A 19,740-nucleotide genomic window follows, 5' to 3' on the forward strand; every position below is an offset into this window, starting at 1 on the left:
GGCACTTCAGCCATGGGTATTGAGGGTGGAAGAGAGCGCTGTTCATTCACTCCCTCCCACCTACAACTCCTTGCCAACACCGAGACTCGAACCTGCGACCTTCGGGTTACAAGTCCAACTCTCTAACCATTAGGCTACAGCTGCCCTGAAATGCTTTATACAATAAAAAATGTTTCAAAGAAGTTTTACAATAATAAACAGTAAAGTAACATAATCAACTTCAAATATGTGCTGAATTAAAATTCTAAAATTCAGCTCAAAAAAAGACAATAGTGTCATTATTAATTTCATGCCAGTTGAGTGTTTGTTCAGATTCAATTCAATAACTTTGTAATGTTCCAAATTATGAAAACTTTAAAACATATCTACAGATGAGAATACTGTCATCATTCAGTGCCAGATGTTGAGACTTTTGGATCTGTTTTTCACACAAAGCTATCATATTGCTTCAGAAGACTTGAAGTACGGATCATATGGAACACATTTATATATCATTTGTATGATGTTTTGGGACCTTTTCAACAGCCAATTCATTGTAATTGCATTTTCTAGAAAGTAAAGAAAGTAAAAGTTTTAATTTGGGGTTCAGCTGTTTCTTTAAAGATTCACTAAGCTGCAAAACAAATCATATATACTCCCTTATCTGCTCTGCATACTAACAGTGACAAATTCCATTAAAGGAAAGTTATAAAGTGGTGTACACAAAGTAATAAGTGTCGGGAGGGAAGTGGTTGTGACATTTTTAAATGGCAGTGTCCCGATAATTTCCATGGCATGTGCCAACCTTGCTTCTGTCCTCGGGAGCTGGCATTTATGAGTGGCCTGTCGTCAGTGATGGTAGGGAGGAGGCGGGCCTCGGGCGGCACAGACATCCTCCCCCAGCCTCGAGGTGTCGAGGAACGCCATGTGCGGTCCAGGAGGCCCTTATCTATCTGGATGTTTAGTTGAGCTGATGTGTCTAGTGACCTTTGTCAAGGACATTCACAGGTGTTGTTGCTCCAGTCATGGATGACAGAGGCTAATACGCAGCGAATTCTGTCCTGGTTGCAGGGTCAGGCAGTTAAAGCTGAATTTACATTTTGTTTTGCATGCTACAAATATGGGTTTTGATCAAATAAGCTTCCTTGCCCAAGACATTTTGAAATAAGCTTCCAAATGTAAGTGTAAGTGATTTGATTTACTCATACTGAGATTTATTTCTTCAACACAGGGTCCACCTGGAACTTGTGATGCTGAAGCTGTTAAGGTAAGATTTGAGTGTTTGTGTTTTGTTTTTTTTGGGTCATTTTTTAATAGCAAAAACACTACGTAAGCCATTCGTAGGTTGGAAAATGTAAATATTGTGCCACTTTCAAAACATACATAGCTAATTTTAAGCAGCCTGAGCAGCATTGGGGGCAACCCTTTATTTATTTTTTATCAATAGTAAAAGAAAGTGTTCAGGACAGACTGAAAAAAATTTTCATTGTTTTTGTGGTTCTGTTTGGTGACTCCAATGGTTTTAAGACAACTATGTATTAAAAACATTTACTTCCACGCTTTTACTTTTATTATAAGTTGAATATTTTTATTATCAAAGGCCCTGTCATTTAAAGGGTTAGTTCACCCAAAAACGAAAATACTGTCATTAATAATCCAAACCCGTAAGACTTTCGTTCATCTATGAAACCCAAATTAAGATATTTTTGATGCATCCCGTGAGCTCTCGGACCCTCCCATAGACCGCAAGTGTCCTTACATGATTCAGGTCCAGAAACGTAGTAAGGACATCGGTAAAAAAGTCCATGCGACATCAGGGGTTCAACCGTAATTTTACGAAGCTATGAGAATACTTTTAGTAGCAAATGAAAGAAAAAAAATGACTTTATTCAACAGTTCATCTCCTCCGCATTACCCTGGCGCCATTTTGGAGATAATCCTTTTTTCTTTTGTTTTTTCTAGACTTTTGGGAGTCAGGTCATGTTAAAAATCAAAAATACAATTACTTTATTTCTTTAATTATTTAGTAAAGAAGTGTAGATGTGTCAGTGAGGAAGTACCATAAAATGCATTTTTTGAGTACTAATACAGTATGTACATTTAAGGTGCTATTGTACCATTTATCAGTAAATAACATACAAAGAAGTACAATTTAGCATTTTATACCTTAGTGTACTGCCATAGTGACAACTTTGTGTGCCTTTGTAAATTACATTGTGACATATTAAGTGTATTAGGAGCAGTGCACTCTGTATGCATACTACATACTGATGCACGAGTAAAAGTAGCATGTTTGTAAACTAATTTGAACATTCCAAAATCTAGTCTAGAATAAATATATTTAAAAACAATATAAGTATTTACAAAATGATTGAAAATTGATCAGGTCATATGGCAACAATGTAACATTCTTTATTAATCATGGAATAATGTAATTGCTTAATTTACTATTTTTGAAGTATAGTACATAGGAAACAGTGTATACTGCACAGTGTTTAGTGAGTAGTAAGCTAGTATCATAGACTTCAATAGACATCCGAGTTGTTGTGAGGTCAGTGCAAACACATGCACCACTGTCAGTGACCTAGAAGACTGTTTAGACACATTGTGCTGTCTGTCTGTCTGTAAGGTGAGATCAAGCATTTATTCAGTGCTGTCCTCTTGAGAACAGAGAGGGAAGGACACGCTCGCATCCTACTGATTGACTTCCCTCAGTCAAACGCTGGCTGTCTGCTCAGCATGTTAAACAGCCACACACACACATCCTGCGTCACTCCTCAGTCTCATGCCTGACAGATGGTAATTATGAACAGTGGATTTGCAAAAGGTCTGCAATAATTTTCATGAAGCCCAGGGGTGTCATAACCCACCAGGGGCAATGGCAGTGTATGAATATAAATATATATATATATAGGTCTGCAATGGTTTTTGTGAGTGTATGAATATAAATATATATATATGTAAGTGTGTGTGTTTATATGTATATAATTGTTATTTTTTTTATGAATCACATTAATATGTCAGTTCACACTCACAGCTGACACGCACAGCCAGGTCTCAGGGCAGTCAGTTCACACTCACAGCTGATACCATTAGGGCTGGGCGATATATCGCATGTGATTGTCACGCATTTCGCCAGTAAAGTTCCCTGATTACCGCTACATCGCCATCACCTGCTTTCAAATGGAGCGGCATTTAATAGAGAAAGCTGTAGTTCTGACTGACCTTAAATCGCCATTATCGAAGGCGATTCATCTGCGATAATGAACGCAATATTGCGTACCAGTGATCTACGGCTCTGTCTTTAAATGCCGCTCCATTTGAAAGCAGGTGATGGCAGTTTAGCGGTAATCACGGAACCAGATTTACTGACGAAATGCGCGTGACAAACGCATACAATATATCGCCCAGCCCGAAAGTTTGTCTGTCTGACCTTAAACCTTCTTCTCATAAAGTAACCATATAAGTTACACTGTTTGCTTGCAATTTGATTTCTGTTCACCTGTCTTTTTTGGTCAGTTAATGCCAAAGACATGCTGCCAAAAAAAATAATTTAATTAAGTTTACTTTTTGACCCGTTGTCTATTTCTTTCCTTATCATTATTGTTATTTTTTTTTAATAATAAACCTTACATTTATTTTTTTATTTATGCATGAATAAAATAAATTTATTTGGTAGTGGGATCAGAAAAAAATAGTTAAATTCTTTATCTTATGCAGTTTTAAGTAAATTGATCTTTTGTAGATATTTATTTTAATGAATTATTTAGTTTTATTTTTTACTATGCAACTACTGATTTAGCTAATGATCTTTTGCTATGCTGTTCCTTACCCAGTGTAATGGATCTCTTTTTTTCTCATGCTCATGAGTTTATATCACATTAGAATTGTGCCTGGATACCTTCATTAATTAAAAGATGTTTTATAACCTTCATCTTTCTTTTCTAGTCAATGTGATACAACCTGTTTCAAGTCCCTCAGTTTGACAAGTACAGTAATTAAAGCAAGTTAATTTTATCTTTCAGATGGTGGGATGTCTAAACACTAGATTATTTTTTTTTTTACTTGTTCTGCTGTTAGTGGACATTTTAAATCAAAATAATCTTAATTGGAGTAATTACTGTTTCAGTGTAGTCAAATGGACAGTGTAACCAGGAGCATTGTTTACCTGATCCCAGACAAACCCACCTGACATCTAATTCAGGGCAAATAATTCAGGCTTGGATGTAATTAAATGAACATTCTGGGTTAAAAGCAGGTTAAGGACTATCAGTATCAACAGCATTTGTGTCATACTGTTGATTTCCACAAAAACTAATTTCATCTCGTCCCCTAGTTTTGTAAAAAACAAAGAAACTTCACTTTTACAGCCATACAGTTACAATGGTAGTCTATGGAGTGAGTCATTTCGGAGAGTTTAAAAGCAGAAATAAAAAGGCAGTTTATACCTCTATTTAAAAAAATAATAATAATATAAATGCATTAACTAAAATATAAGCAGCAAATTTCTGGTTTTAATTCCCCAGTAGTCTTCCAAGGTAACTGAAAACTGACAGAAGTCAGATCTGTTTTCTTGTTTTAAACCTGGAGCATTAAAAATGGAAGACACTAATAGTTTATCAAGAAATGTGTGCATTTTAGAAGGCCTTGAAGCTATGTATGTGTTCAAGCACCGGACATGATTCAACAGCGCTAAGGCCTGGAGGGATAAAAGGACAAACAATATTTACAAACAAGACTGATTTATTGTTGATAAATATAGAATTCTGAGAATTTTTCTGTTTATGACGTCAAATGAGTCAGTGTTGAGTCAACTATTTTTGTGTATTGTTCAGTTGAAGAGTAGTGTCTTAGCAACAAATGACAAACTATGACGTGTGTCTTTAGCCGTCACTCATTTTGGGTGGGCGGGGTTTTATAGAGGTGCGTAGTCAATACAGTAATGTTTCTATGCAGTAAGGCATGATGTGATTCTGAGACTCTCAATTAAATTGAGTTTGCTGTAGGGATGATGCACACACACCAAAACATTATGTGGAGAAAAGTTTATTTATTTTAACCATGAGCTGAATTCAGAGATGATAGGTTCCTCGTCATCTGAGTGGGGCTTGGACCCTTTGGCTTTGCATTTAAAGTCAGTCTGTATCATACAGTATCAGGGCCGTCTGTCAATGTTTGACCTTTCAGTGGTCCTTTCATAGAACAAACTGCCTCAGGGTCTTTGGTATTTTTGCACTGTCCATTAGGACTACAAGCATGTTAAGAGATCCAATCAGAAAGGCTGCTCACTTGTTTTCAAAACTACTGCTGAAACACTTGTTCATTGGTTAAATTCTTTGCTCACCACAGAAACATTTGCATCACACTAGACTTTATGCATTTGAAATATGCATTAAAACTAACATTATTTGTAAATGTTTTTACATATTTGTTTTTAAAATTCCTCAAAAATATTTTTTTCTTCATTTTTATTTATTTTTATATTTTATAAAGAATCAAAAATTTTGATTTTATTTCGTTTTATTATTTTTTATTACTCATGTTGCAGAACCACTTTCAATCTAACAAAATATTCAAGTTTTAAAAACCATTTTAAACTTTGAAAATGTAAATTTGGTGAAATCAGTTTAACACTAATTCAAATTATAACTGTATAAACTTTGATATTAATTTATAAATTGTAAAATATTGGCATCATTTCCACCATGGAAAAATGGTTAAATGTTAGTTATTTTATTTAAGCTTAAAAATTGATTTCCACCTTGTTTGTCAAACAAAAGTTGTGCTAGAACAAAATATTTGTTGGATTAAAGAATTTTTTTTTTTTTTTTTTTTTTTTTTTTTACAAAAACATAATTCTTCTGTCACACATGTAGACTGTTGAATGGAAATAACAATGGCCCTCCTGGGAAAAAGTGCACAAACAAGAGGTTTTTGGTACTCTTCGGCTGGTTTTACAGTGGTCAGGTTTCAGGACCACTAAACCATCTAAAATAGCTGTTTTGACAGACTGCAAGTCCAACAAACCTCCTTAGGATGGTTCAAGTTGCTTTTCTCAGCAGGAGAGGCCAAAGTACGAAGAGCAATCGTGCGGTCGAGCTCTTAGTAAAGCTATTCAGACTCCGTCCATTCTGTGTGGCTTTTATTACTGATCACGAGTGACCGTCTATCATCAGCTGGCCATAAAAGACACTCTCTTCCCTCAGCGAGAACATTTCCTATAAATCTTCACGCAGGGATTCAGGATTACACAGGGGTTTGTCGAGGGAGCTGATGCTTGACAAAGAGGACCAGAGGGACAGGCTTTTTGCTTCACTGCACCTTTGAGCTCAGACAGAAGGAGAGTGTGTATGCAGTGCTCCAATTTGTGAGAGCTCTGTGTGTGTGCGTGTGCGTGTGTGTGTCATCTCCACCAGTTCACGCAGGCATTGGACTGTGACTGGACACTGAGAACAGTGAGAGGGCTGTGTAGCATCTGCATACATTTGTCCTGACAGTGCAAAGAGAGAGCTTTGACAGACTCACGCTACAAGAGTTCGGAGCTGAGTAATTGCTGCTCTTTGTTAGAGAATTGTTCATGGTCAATACACTTGGTGTGGTTAACATACTTTTGACCTTAGCGTCCTACTGCGGGTAACAAGTCAAAAATCAGGGTTACCTACATCATAACCACTTACTTGTATAATAGGTCACTTGTTTGGCTGATGACACGTGTTTAAGTGTGTGTTGCCCCAAATGACATTAAAAACATACATTTTTATAAAAAAATAAGACTCTGCAATTATTTATAAAGTATTTAACAAGAAATAAACAGAGAAAATAAGATAGTAACTAAGAAAGAAGCCTGGGAAGTACAGGACAAATGGTCCTGTGGAGTGGCAAATTAATTAATTTTTTAAAAGTACAAGTTTATTAAAGTATTAATATTAGGTTATGAAAATTGCATGTGCAGTAATTATAATAACATTTGAAAAGTGCTGTTTTGAATTCATGTCACACCACAGGACCATTTAAATTAGCCTTTGTAGCTAACAATTAGCATTCACATTTATTCATTTTGAATTTGATTTAAATGCATTTGAAATGCTAAAATTATTTATTTAAATGTTTTTATCCTAAATATTAGTTAGTTAGTTAGAATTGTTCTGGATGTCGGAAATCCCAAGTCAAATTAGCTCTGCCAGAAAAAAAAAAAAGTATTAAAATATTCTAAAAAAAATCTCAGGTAGTGTGAATAATTTACTTTTTTTTCCTTCTGTGAATCATATTTAAGACAATAAAATCCAAATATATAACACTTTTTTTTATTATTTATTTGAATTGAGCAACAAAATTATTATTTAAATGAAGTTCTTATGAGTTATTCATCACTGTCATTTCAATATTTCTCTCAAAATTGCATCATGAAATTAAAAAATATTCAGAAAGAGAAAGAAACTCACATTGTTTATGAAAAGCCTAAATATTTTTGTCTTTTTCATGAAGCACTGTGAAAACGTCTGAAATATATGGTTTAAAACTTTTGATGTTTTTTTTTTTTTTTCTGACTGATTGGATTGCTATAGTGCAGAGTCTCCCAGATGCAATCCAAACAGATAGCAATCTGATCACTCAGGAGGGGGTTTGGGAGGTGGCAATTACAGAGGAACAGAGACTGTGAGCTTTGGTATTATACCAAACACACTCCATCTTTTGTGTGCACTCTGTTGTGCTTGTAAGCAATATTATGAAAAGGAAAAAAAAACTGTACATCTTGGGGGAATTGCCTTTTCCAGGTTGAGTAGACAAATTGTATTACCTCTCCACAGAGCTCCCCTCAGGAATTTTAATGTACATACAGTGTTCAGTCAAGTCTGACACCACTAAAATCACCACAGGGGTGTTTTGTGACGGTCCCTTCTCTCCTCAACAATTCCTCTCAATCATGTTTGTTTTGAAAGAGAAAACAACATTCAATTCTAAATCCTTCATATCTTTACATCATTTAGCTATGAATCCATGTGTATTGGAGTATCTGAAAGCACAAATGGATTCCAGACTCAAATGCTCAGCCTCTTGCCTGCCAGTATAAAAGATGCTCAGTTTGCATTGTTTTGAGAGAGGACAGCGTCTCAAAATGGACGCAGAGTGAGTGAGACAGGACTTTATCCTCAGTGCGAAAGTGCCATCTATTGGCCGATAAATTCCTGTCCTATCTGTGTGACATGATGTGCTATGGCGACTTACAGAACATTGATTTGATGTTTAGTGGCTGTAATTAAGTGGCACACCAGCATGTGTGATGTATGCAAACATGCGCACATTTGTGTATTGGAAGTTAGATTAAATAAGGGTTCACAGACTGGTTTGACATTTAACATTTAAATATTCTAGTTCGCTGTGCCACGTCACATCAACACCACCAAAGCAAAATAAGTGTGATATGTGCGCCGCTGGATGCTAGACTCCCAGCATGCATCACAGCATGAATGAATCATGCTTATTACAGCTTCGTTGTTTTTTTCAGTGTTTGATCCGGTGTTGTTGAGTGTGTTGACTTGTATAATAACATGATGTGATCTTGAGTTTCACCATCATTGCAGTTTAATCGTTGCTGTAAATTGTGATTTCCTGGAATTAAAAAGGTCAAGGAAGTGTCTGTGTTGAATGTTAATGTTTTGGCGATAATGAACAAGCATTTGGAAAAAATTAAGGATTAGTAAAAAAATAATAATAATAAATCTGTATGTAGTAGTTATAAATGATTGGAAAGGTCAAGTCAAGAACTTAAAAACTTTGCAAAAAATAAAGAGAGTGTGTGTGTGTGTGTGTGTGTATATATATATATATATATATATATATATATATATATATATATATATATATATATATATATATATATATATATATATATATTAGTTATTTTAATAGCACATTTGATTAAAAAAAAGTGACAGTAATCACATTGATATTAATAAGAAATCTTTTAAGCACAAAACCAGCATTAGACCTAAAATTTAGCTTTGCCATCAAGCATATATTATAATAGAAAAATTATTTTGAATTATTAATTTTTCACTTTTTTTTTTTGAGTCATATAAATGCAACCTTGGTGAGCAAAGAGAGAGAAGGTTCTTTAAAAAAAAAAACAGCTGATAATAATAATAAACAATAATAAAATAAAAATAACTAACATAAAATAACAGTGAAATAAAGACATTTTAAAATGAATCTCTTATGCCAGTGGTTGCCCCATTGCAGGTTATTCACCCCTAGACAATATTATCTGTGTGTTCATAAATTGTATGCATATGTGTGATTATTTGTTGTTTTTCAGGGTATGAAGGGTGACCCGGGTGACGCAGGAATGGATGGACAGAAGGGCGATAAAGGGGATACTGTATGTAACATCTCAGAGCTCTGATTAAAAAAATCCCATCACAGATTTTGTTTGCTTATTTACCTCATTCGTCTCTTCTAACACCTCACTCCACAGGGTTTGCCTGGGCAGGAGGGAGCCAGTGGAATGAAGGGGCAAAAGGTTCGTAATGCATGTTTTATTTGTTAGTTTGTGTGCTGGGAGGAGGTGAGTCTGTTCACTTGTTTATCAGTTCTGTCTAATAAATCTTGTCTTGTGTAGAAAACCTTCTGACTATAACTGAGGTTCAGACTCAGTCAACTCTGTGGTTCACTTGATTCACTTTTCTTTGTGTTTGTTTTTCTTTATCATTATTCCTTTAGGGTGAGGAAGGACCCAGAGGACTGCCGGGCCCCGTGAGTACTAGAGGTTCTCAGTCAGAGGTTCTGACGCATACAGATATACTGTGTCACATACAGTAGTAACACACATGAGACTCTAGATATTATAGAGCATCCATTTAAACTTGCATGTCTTTGATAAACACATTGATATTCATACCATGAATGGCTCCACTGAGATGATTCAAGTCCAATAAATGATTCAGAGCTACTGCTGTAGGATTCATTTGAACTATTGCAGGTAGCAAACATTATATATACTACTGTTTAAAAGTTTGGAGTCAGTAATTTTTTTTTTTTTAAGAAGTGTTTTATGCTCATCAAGGCTGCATTTATTTGCTCAAAACAATAAAAACTGTAATATTTTGAAATAATATTGCAGTTTAAAATAACATTTTTTTTATTGTAACATATCCTAAAATGTAATTTATTCATGATGACAATCATGAATTTTGATTCATTTGATTTTTCAGTTTTTTCCAGTCTTCAGTGTCACAGAAATTTGCTAAAATCTTTCTAATGTGCTGATTTGGTGCTTAAGAATATTTTCTTATTATTATCAAAGCAATTTGAGCTGCTTCATAATTTTTAGGAAACTATGATTTTCTTTTTTTTTTCTTTTTTTTTTTTTTTTAGGATTCTTTGATGAATAGAAAGTTCAAAATAACAGCATTTTTTTAAAATAAAAATAGCAACATTTATAAATGTTAAATTTGTAACATTATAAATGACTTGTGATCAATTTAATAAATCCTTGCTATAGTAGCATATCGAAAAAGCTAATTATTGAGCTAATGTATATTATGCTTATTAATTATAATTCTGCTTATTGATACACATTGTACTCACCCACATTTCATTTTACGGTCACCATCACCAGCTATTTTTTTTTTATTATTATTAATTCAAAATTTAATTGAACTTCAGTGTAGGTTTCAAAAGTGAAGTTACAGTAACTACCACCACAAACATCATCTGCCGTATTGACAGTGTAGAGTGTACTGCATCATCAGTGCTTCATCTCTGCTGACTGCTCACTAATAAAAAAACCTTCGAGAGCTGAGAAGCCAAAAGCTTTTTGGTCGCACTTAGCACAAAATTTGCAGGTTTGGAACTGCATTGCCCTTGTCAATTAAATCAAAAGAGCGAGACGAAAGGTGCGATTTGACAGCAGGGCACAAAATCAATTGATGCTGCCTGCTGTGTGAATCTCTGACTAAATGGGAGAAACGAGATGGCTTTAGCCCTTTTAAACCAATTTACAAAGATTCATGAAGCCTGGAACACCAAAGAATCTGATGGCTTCTTTTTTCTCCTGTTCTGAAATGGCTAATTACGATGATGGGTGACTCAAATATAAACTGGCTTTTAAGACTTTGATTATTCTCTCATGGTTTCCTCTTTAGTTTGGAATTTGATTGTAGCCAGCTCTGAATGGAGCATGTTGTTTAGAGCTACTTCTGTTTTAATTAAGGATTTGTAATTAATGTTTTCTTTTTTTCTGTCCAGAGACCAAAAAAAAAGCTTTGAACAACTGTAACCTAAATCCCACTTCAAGATTTTAATTATATTTCTTGCTCATTGTTAAATGGTAATTAGCTGTTTTTCTGAGCTCAGATATGAGTCCATATATAGTTGGGCCTGCCTGACTTCAATACAATAATTAATTAAAAACATATATATATATATTTTTGTTTTATGATTAATGTATAGCACCTAATTTTAAAGTAAAATTAATATTCAGCTGGAGTATAATAAGCACAACTGTTTTCAACATTTATAATAAGAAATGTTCAACGAGCACAAAATCCACATATTAGAATGATTTCTGAAGGATCATGTGACACTTGGAGACTGGAGGAATGATGCTGAAAATTCATCTTTGCCATCACAGCAATAAATTACATTTTAAAGTATATTCAAATAAAAATTATTTTAAAGTGCTTTTTTTTTCTTTTTGATTAAGTAAATACAGTCTTGGTGAACATAAGAGGCTTCTTACAAAAACAATTAAAAAATCTTACCAAAACCAAACTTTTGAATGATAGTACACACTTATAAACATTACTTTTCTGCATTTAACAAAACATTATTTAATGTTTTGTATATTTAACATAAAAAAATTGCATTTAACCTATATTTTTGTGTAATATATTTTTGAGTTTATTATGTTGTGTCATAAGAAACAGTTTAACACTAAACTAAATGTCCAGTATTTCAAATCAGCCACTTGTGAGGTTCATTTCACTTAACATGATGTATCAGTAAGCAATTCCCTATGAAAAGATTAAGATAGGCAGCTCACTAGGTTCGGAGCAGAGCTCATATAATTTCCATGCATTTATTCACCACAATGAATAAATGTACAAAACAGGAAAAATTCTACTATTCATTCTCTAGACCAACTTTGTCTTGAAGTTACATCAGGCCTCCTGTTGTTTTATCTTTATTCATAGACTTCTGTTACACAGCTCATGAAACGCAGTAGATGAATCCACGGATATATCTAACAAAACAATCTGTCTTTCACCGCTGACTGAAAGCCGTCACAATGATCGACAGGCTATTAAACCAGCTGGTAGTTAACGGGAAAACGGAAAGCCATAAAGTAGATTCAGAATCCACCTCTATGTGGCAGACTGTAATGTCTTGAAGAGGCACTCTTTTTGGTCTATATTTGCAGGCCTCTTGTTGCAGTAAAAGGCTCTTGCCATTTCAAATGCCATAAACCCTGGATTAATGGTAATCTCTCACATAGAGGCCATCCAGACAGTTGAGAACGAGAGAGGAAGCTTCTGTTTTATGCTTGTGTGGAGATGTTGAGGTTATCACTGAACTGAGATCTAAGAGCGGAGCATGAGAAAGGATTAAAGCATAACTGATAAGGTCTTTCTAATGAGCATGTTCACCTGATCTTCCCTTTAACAAACTAAAAAAACTTAACACCAATTTCTTTTTTTGATGGTCCTGGGTTCATTTTAACACATGTAACCTGCAATTGCAGTCTCATGGTAGTTTTCTATAAAAGCATAAGCTAATATCAATATTAAATATTGTCTTTTTTCTTTATTAGTGATGACAGCACATGGACTGAGACTTTCTGGATCTGTAAGTTTAGATACCGTTTCAGAATACTTTGAAATACATGTTCAAAACCACTAGTGAAAATGCTTCTGTTTTATATATTATAGATATATTTTAGATATTTTATGTAACCATGCATTTCCTCCAATAATCTCTATCCATTGTTTTGTTTGTTTTCTCCCAATAATCCATGAGGGGGAAGGAGGTGAGAAAGGCCAGAAAGGAGAGAAAGGAGACCAGGTTAGTAGCCACTCATTAGTGTTGTTTGTCATGGATCCGCAACAGACTGTAAGATCATTAAAAGGTTTTTAAAAATCTGTTTTGGCAGCCTTGTCTTGAAATGAAAAGGAAAATATGAAAGCTGTGCTGAATCAACACAGTGGACAGTCAATCAAAATGCTCAGTCCGGCTCTCTCTTTAATCTGTCAGATGTTAGTAGAGACATGAAGGTTTTAAAAGGAGGGACCTTTAAAAGGAAACATTTTGAAAGCATGGACACATAAAAAGATATTTTTCGACCTTGTTCTACTGTACGTCCTCTTGAAAATGTGATTTAATGCATTGCAGTCAGCCTTTTCTCCTCTTTCACCAGGGTGAAAAGGGTTCTGAAGGCTCAAAAGGTCTCCAGGTACATAAAGTGCACAAGATTTTGACATAATGCACATCAGAGGAACAGCATCCACGTCATTCAATGTTGAACATCTATGAGCTTAAAAAAGTGACCTATCTTTATTTTGATCATTTCAAGGGAATAGTGTTATATGTGCAGGTTTCTGAACATTGTCACATCATTTGATAGATTTAACAGTATTTATCATAACAGTGTGTAATGCAAAAAAAAAAAAAAAGTCTGTGTGTTTGTGTATATATATTCTATTTTTACTTAATATTATAATATAATAATATTACAATGGAATAATTAAAGATATAAAATATATTTAATTTTATGGCCTTGTTACTTTGGACATGAAAAGGTATTAAAAATGAAATGATACAAATTTATTCTGAAATTTTCTCTTCCTTCTCTTTTTATCAATGTATTATTATTTTTTCTTATTTCCTTTTTTAACTCTTATGAGGCAATACTGGAATGCCTGGACTGACAGGGGCACCAGGACTTGAGGTATGAACTTCCTGTTTCCGTAAACCCTTCATGCTGACATCTTATGATTTAACCAAGATAGAAACAACATTAAAGTCTCTCTACTTTGGTGTGATAGAATTTTTGCAGACCTTGTCAGCGTGGTTGACCAGTAGTTTAGAAGCTCTGCTGTAATCATTCTGATTTACTGACCAGTGCCAAAAGCTTTTATTACGGGTGGCTTATTGCATTTGGTTCTTGTTGGGTTAAATGGGTTGTGGCATGTTACCAAGATTGCAAAAAGCATCTGATTGAGGCCTTCATTTTAGTTAATAGTTAGGGACCTCTCAAAATAGCAAGCAGTAAAAATGCTACACAGTTGGTACAAAATCAGTGTCCCTTTAGCAAGAGCCTTTAAAGCTTGTTTTATTCAATTGCTCTTTTAGAGTGAGGCACAAACTGATTTCACATTGTCCAAACAATTTTTTTTCAAACCTGAAATAATGTCATGCTCCTCATATGAAGAGATCTCAACATGTGTTTGTGTTCTTACAGGGAAAGCAGGGTCCGTCTGGTCCCACTGGCCTCCGTGGTTTTCCAGGAGATCCAGTAAGCAGGAAACATCTCCTCCACACTGCTTGGGTCAAATTTGTAACTGATCAAAAGTACACTTTTGGCAGGCAAACAATTAAATGCATGATAAAATACTGTAGAGGCAACTTGAGACAAGAAAATGATACACTCTTAAAGAAAGTGTTCACCCAAAAATTTTAATTTACTCACCCTCAGGCCATCCAAGATATAGATGAGTTTGTTCCTTTATCAGAACAGATGTAGAGTTTATTTCTTTCATGGTTTTTCACTGAAACGGTTTCTGAGAAATTTAGCATTACATCACTTACTCTCCAATGGATCCTTTCCTGTAAATGGGTGCCGTCAGAATGAGAGTTCAAACAGCTTCTTGTCAAACTGTGAGTCTGTAATCCATAATAATGCTTCCTCCGGTGAAAAAGTCCCTTCTCTGTTGTCCATCCACATATTTGTTTTAAAAAGTTTTGGACTGTTAAACAGTGCTTGATCTGTGCATATTTCTCTACTGATGTTTTTTTTTTTTTTCACTGGAGAGTGCAATAGTATGGATAGAGGACTCACATTTTAGCTGGAAGCAATGGTTTTAGTGGCTTTGTTCATTACAAACACAGATTTTTACTTCAAGATATTAATTGATCTACTAACAGTCATTTGGATTGTGACGTTTTTAGCTGTTATTTAAACTCTCATTCTGGCGGCACCCATTCACTGCAGAGTATCTACTGGTGAGAAAGTGATATATAATGCTAAATTTCTCCAGATTGGTTCTGATGAAGATACAAGAAAGAAACAAATTCATCTACATCTTGCAAGGCCTGAAGGTGAGTAGATTTTCAGCAAATTTTCAAACTATTCCTTTATCAGTAAAGCTTCCAAAAAGGAGTTTTTGCGGTAATGCCATGTAAGAACAGTTCTGGGTTCCTCAGTATGAAGGATGTTTCGATATCCTAAAGAACACCATGAAGAGCCTGTTGTGCAATTGAAAGATTCTTCAGAGTACCCTAGACTTTTGCGTGGGAAACACAACATAAAAATGTAAAAATCTATATTTATTCTAATCACGAACTCCACATTCTTTTAGTTTTTCCAACTCGCGCACTCACAAACAGAAAAAGACCAATGCACGTATAAATAACAGAGGTGAGAAAAACAATATGCAGAGCTGTAAATTGTTGCACAGACAATCAGTAATCAGTCGGTAATCTGAAAATTAATTTGCAGGGACGGGTACATCTGAGTTCTCTACATGTGGGGAGGAATCAGCATCACAATCTGTTCTCGGCACCTGCTTCTGCTAATTAGCATCTGCCTTTATTCCAAAAAAGATGGGAACATAGGGATGGGGGGATGTTAGGGATCAAATTAAAACGAATAAAGCAGGAACAGATGAAGCTGATAGGCATGTGTCTTGTCTTTCCTGATTCTTCCAGGGCTCTCCCGGCAACCAGGACTGCCTGGAAAAGATGGAATGAAAGGAGAAAAGGTACACAAGAACGCTCTTTGGCTGGGGCTGCATGTTTCTAGTGTGATGTTTTCCTTGTTTCTGCATATGTTAAAGCACTAGGTCTTGTTCAGGACAATTTGTTCCCATCAGACTTCACTGAGCTGTTTTGCTTGTACATCTTGACAGTTTGCACCAGCTGTAAGCAGATAAAAAGCTGTATGCTGAAATAGTTTCAGAGTTAAGATCTAAGAAGTACTGCTTTGTGTTTGTTATTTATTGGGCTCTTTTAGAAGACCGAATATGATGTCTGTAGAGATACTCGAAAGTATAATGAAACTGGAAATATAGTCTAAAGCACAAAAACTACCTTTGTTTTGAAGACTTGGTAAAATTAAATTAAGTAAAATAGCCTTTTTAATAGAAAAATCCAATAAAATTTATTTTATAATTATTTATATACTATTGTAGTACTTTTTAATATTTTAAATTGACTTTATTTAATATTTTATTTTAATATTTTTATTTTAGGTTGTTTTAGTATTTTTGTGCATTTGTATATATTTTTTGTATTTATTTCAGTAATAGTTTAAATAACTTTTTTTTTTTAAATCAGATCAAATTTTTCGTCGAATGTTTACATTGTTTTGATTGCTAAAAACATTTTTTAATTATATTATTTATTTTATTCTTATTTTATTACTGTGTACTATATATATTCCAGTGTTACTTGTCTTATTTTTTAGTAGATATTGCATCATGGTAGTATGGGGCCTGAAGTACATTTAATTTTCCTCCAATAATAATTCAAATTTGCAAATATTTTGTTCAGATGACTAAATTAAAATTATTGTGAGAAAGTTGACTGGCATTAAAAATAGTCACAGATCACTCAGTAACAGCATCTTTAATAGAGGGAGCATGTTCAGCATAGCAGATGTTTAGACTGCTTTTTTAGTCTCTGGTCCCACCTCTGAAGCTGCGTGAGGCGTTTTCTAGGTTGGTGGCATTTGCCCCAGATGTCTGTGATATTTACGTCCAGCTCTTGTTTTGTATGTGCGTGTGAAGGCAGGCATGTGTGTGCATTTGTGTGGTGCTCCTCAACCTGTCAAATGACAAACCTGAGGTGACAGCGACTCTAAATGCCAGCTGTCGGCATGTGTTTGCAGGGTGATGCAGCCAGCGCGCCGGGTCCGATAGGCCCCCCGGGCCTCAAGGGTGAACCTGGTGAGCCCTGCTCTGTCAGACCTTGCAATGGGGTAGGTACACAACACCATTCCTGTCTTTCACTTCACCTTCATGTTCCCCACTCAGTATCTTCTCTTTCAGCACCCCATTAAGACACAAACAGAATATCACTCAACACTTATCCAACATCCCACCACTTTGATGACAGCTCCGATTTAAGAGGCACACTAAGAATGATGTTATGCACCTGTAAATCTACGACACATTGCCGCACACGCGCTCTTCTTCCACCAGCAGCCGGGTTATTGATGACAGCTCCTTGTTTTCAGCTTTGACAATGAAATACTGTTCATGCTAATTCACCACTTTGGTCTTTAAAAATACCTTTGCTCTGCTGTCCTTATGGTACACCTGTCAGCTGTCCAAGCCATGAGAAGGAAAAATCAGCTATGAGATCTGCAAAATAGCTCAGTTGTTTCTCTTCGAAACCAGTGAGAAGCAAATCGAGACTTTAGCTTTAGTCTCCTACTTCTTTGTTTTCTCAACTCCAGGTAAAAAGTACTTATCTCAAGGTTTCATCTACAGTTTAAAAAAAAATCTCAACAATGTCTCACACTTTGGCCAAGATACTAGTATCTGTCAGAAATCTCACAATTCTCATCCTGTTCTTTCAGAAGCATCGTCTGGTCCTGTACCTATATCTATCTACATATTTTAAACAGCGGTCTCATTTTTTTTTTCTTATGTTATAAAAAAACATCTTGGTAGAAAAGAACTTTAGATATAGTCAGGGATGTTGTAGATGTGGTCACTTCTCTAGTTTGGGATGAAGTGTATCAACACTATTTAAAGTTGGCATGAAACAGTAGTCTTTTGGTCCCCATTGTGACATATATCAATGCAAAATGGCTTCTTGAATGAGAAAAAAACTGTAGTAGCAGCTGGTTTTATTGATGATAGCTCATTGATTTCAGCTTTGACAATGAAATACTGCTTATGCTAATATACTGCTTTGGTAACGCTGCCTTTAAAAACACACTTTCTCTTTCATCCTAAAGGTACACCTGTCAGCTGTCCTGGGATGTTATAGATAGGGTCACATTTGTAGTTTCTATACACTAAAATCGGCCTGAAACAAAAGTTTCCAATGTTATTTCCTATTGTAACATATCTGAGTGAAGCATCTTCTTGAGCAAGAAGCTGATCTCCCCCCCCCCCACCTCCCCCACTGGAAATTGATTGGATCGTTGTCGTTTGCTGTTGCGTTTTATTTCATGTTAGTTAGGTGCCAGCTGAACTCTGACTTAAGAAGTGATGTTTGTTTGCGAGGGAAGGAGATAAACTGCATATTAACTGCAAAGGTGGCGAGTCAACCAGCATGAAGCATGTAGACAGATGGGTGGTGGGCAGACAGAGCACTTGTTGACCAGCTGAATGATGGTTTGCTGGACTGAAATCAATATAGCATGAAGCCATCAGCCACCTTTGTCTGTTCTGATTTAGTGGAAGAGAGAAAGACAGGGAAATTTACACGAGTGAAGTGAACGAATGAAATCAAATCTGACACCATTTATATACACTCCTGGTCTCATTCTGCTTTATTCTTATTCTTATTCTTCTTATGATATTATTAATTTTGTTGTTCCCGTTTTTATCACTTTTAATTCCCACTTTTGATTCAGTCCAACTTCTCACAAGGGCCTTGCTGTGTTCATTTAATGGGTTCATTATACTTAAGTATCCTGTATTTTGACTTAATAGGATGCAAAAAGTCTGTTTACCTACCTGCTGTGACAGCTTCTGCACTGCGAAAACTACTTGCTAATCTAATTCTTGCTGACCACAAAAATCAATTTTCCATCAGTGGTGTATAGCAAATAATGCTTACTGTAACTCTTTCACACTGTTGGCTCCTACGGTATCACTTGCAAATCACACCGAGAAAAACGATTAAAAAATTGCTGTGGATTGCACCAAACTCAAGAGCGTGCAATATTTAGCGACGTTGAGGGCGCTGCTTGAAATTGTATTTTGTCAAGTTACAAGCTACTAATTTAAAGTGGTGAAGAAAAAGTAAATTATTTATATGTAAAATCTAACACTGTTCTTTTAACACAGCATCACCACTTTAGTATTCACAAACACTGATTTTTAGACTGTTCCTATAAAAGTTTCTGGCTGAAATGAAGTCTTATGTAAGTTTTAAGAACATGGTCTTCATTTAAGTTTGTGTTTCATCTCTAGGAGGAGGTCGCGTCTGGTCTTCGGGGGTTGCGGGGCCCTAAGGTAGGTCGCTGTGAGAGATTCTTTTTAAAGTATTAAATTTTTCGCTTGTGAAGTTTATCTGTAAAGGAACATCCCCTGAGTTCATATCAGCCATATTTCCCTGAGCTGTGCTTTGTCTTTTAGTCCACTTTTTTTATGGTGTGATAAGAAATGTCAGCATTGTGAATAATTAAGTTAAACGCAATATCCAATTGCATCTGTGACATTAATGTCGATTACCACTGAAAACCATTTTGACTCATTCCTAAAGTTTAAAACAAAGGTAAATTACAGTTTTCAAACTGAGTTACAAGTCGAAATTATCTGTGGTAGTAGTGCTAAACTTGTATTAAACCCTGAAAATTTATCCTGT

The 19,740-nt window shown here is 35.2% G+C and overlaps 1 protein-coding gene across 3 annotated transcripts in view; it reads left to right on the forward strand.

Annotated features, from left to right (window-relative positions):
• LOC109082129 (collagen alpha-1(XIX) chain-like) overlaps window positions 1–19,740 on the forward strand; it is a 125,133-nt gene that overhangs the window by 71,154 nt on the left and 34,239 nt on the right. For 2 of the 3 annotated variants that reach the window (XM_042737393.1, XM_042737392.1), the window contains 12 exons: window positions 1,211–1,246; window positions 9,296–9,358; window positions 9,455–9,499; window positions 9,700–9,732; window positions 12,790–12,825; window positions 12,997–13,041; window positions 13,394–13,429; window positions 13,880–13,924; window positions 14,438–14,491; window positions 15,904–15,956; window positions 17,084–17,173; window positions 19,347–19,385. In XM_042737393.1, the coding sequence (XP_042593327.1) occupies window positions 1,211–1,246; window positions 9,296–9,358; window positions 9,455–9,499; window positions 9,700–9,732; window positions 12,790–12,825; window positions 12,997–13,041; window positions 13,394–13,429; window positions 13,880–13,924; window positions 14,438–14,491; window positions 15,904–15,945 (435 nt within the window). In that variant the 3' untranslated portion in view covers window positions 15,946–15,956; window positions 17,084–17,173; window positions 19,347–19,385. Of the gene's footprint in view, window positions 1–1,210; window positions 1,247–9,295; window positions 9,359–9,454; window positions 9,500–9,699; window positions 9,733–12,789; window positions 12,826–12,996; window positions 13,042–13,393; window positions 13,430–13,879; window positions 13,925–14,437; window positions 14,492–15,903; window positions 15,957–17,083; window positions 17,174–19,346; window positions 19,389–19,740 lie in introns of those variants that run through there. The other variant, XM_042737391.1, reaches the window with a different exon arrangement.

Source organism: Cyprinus carpio, chromosome B13 (assembly GCF_018340385.1).
Source record: "Cyprinus carpio isolate SPL01 chromosome B13, ASM1834038v1, whole genome shotgun sequence".
Classification (NCBI taxonomy): domain Eukaryota; kingdom Metazoa; phylum Chordata; class Actinopteri; order Cypriniformes; family Cyprinidae; genus Cyprinus; species Cyprinus carpio.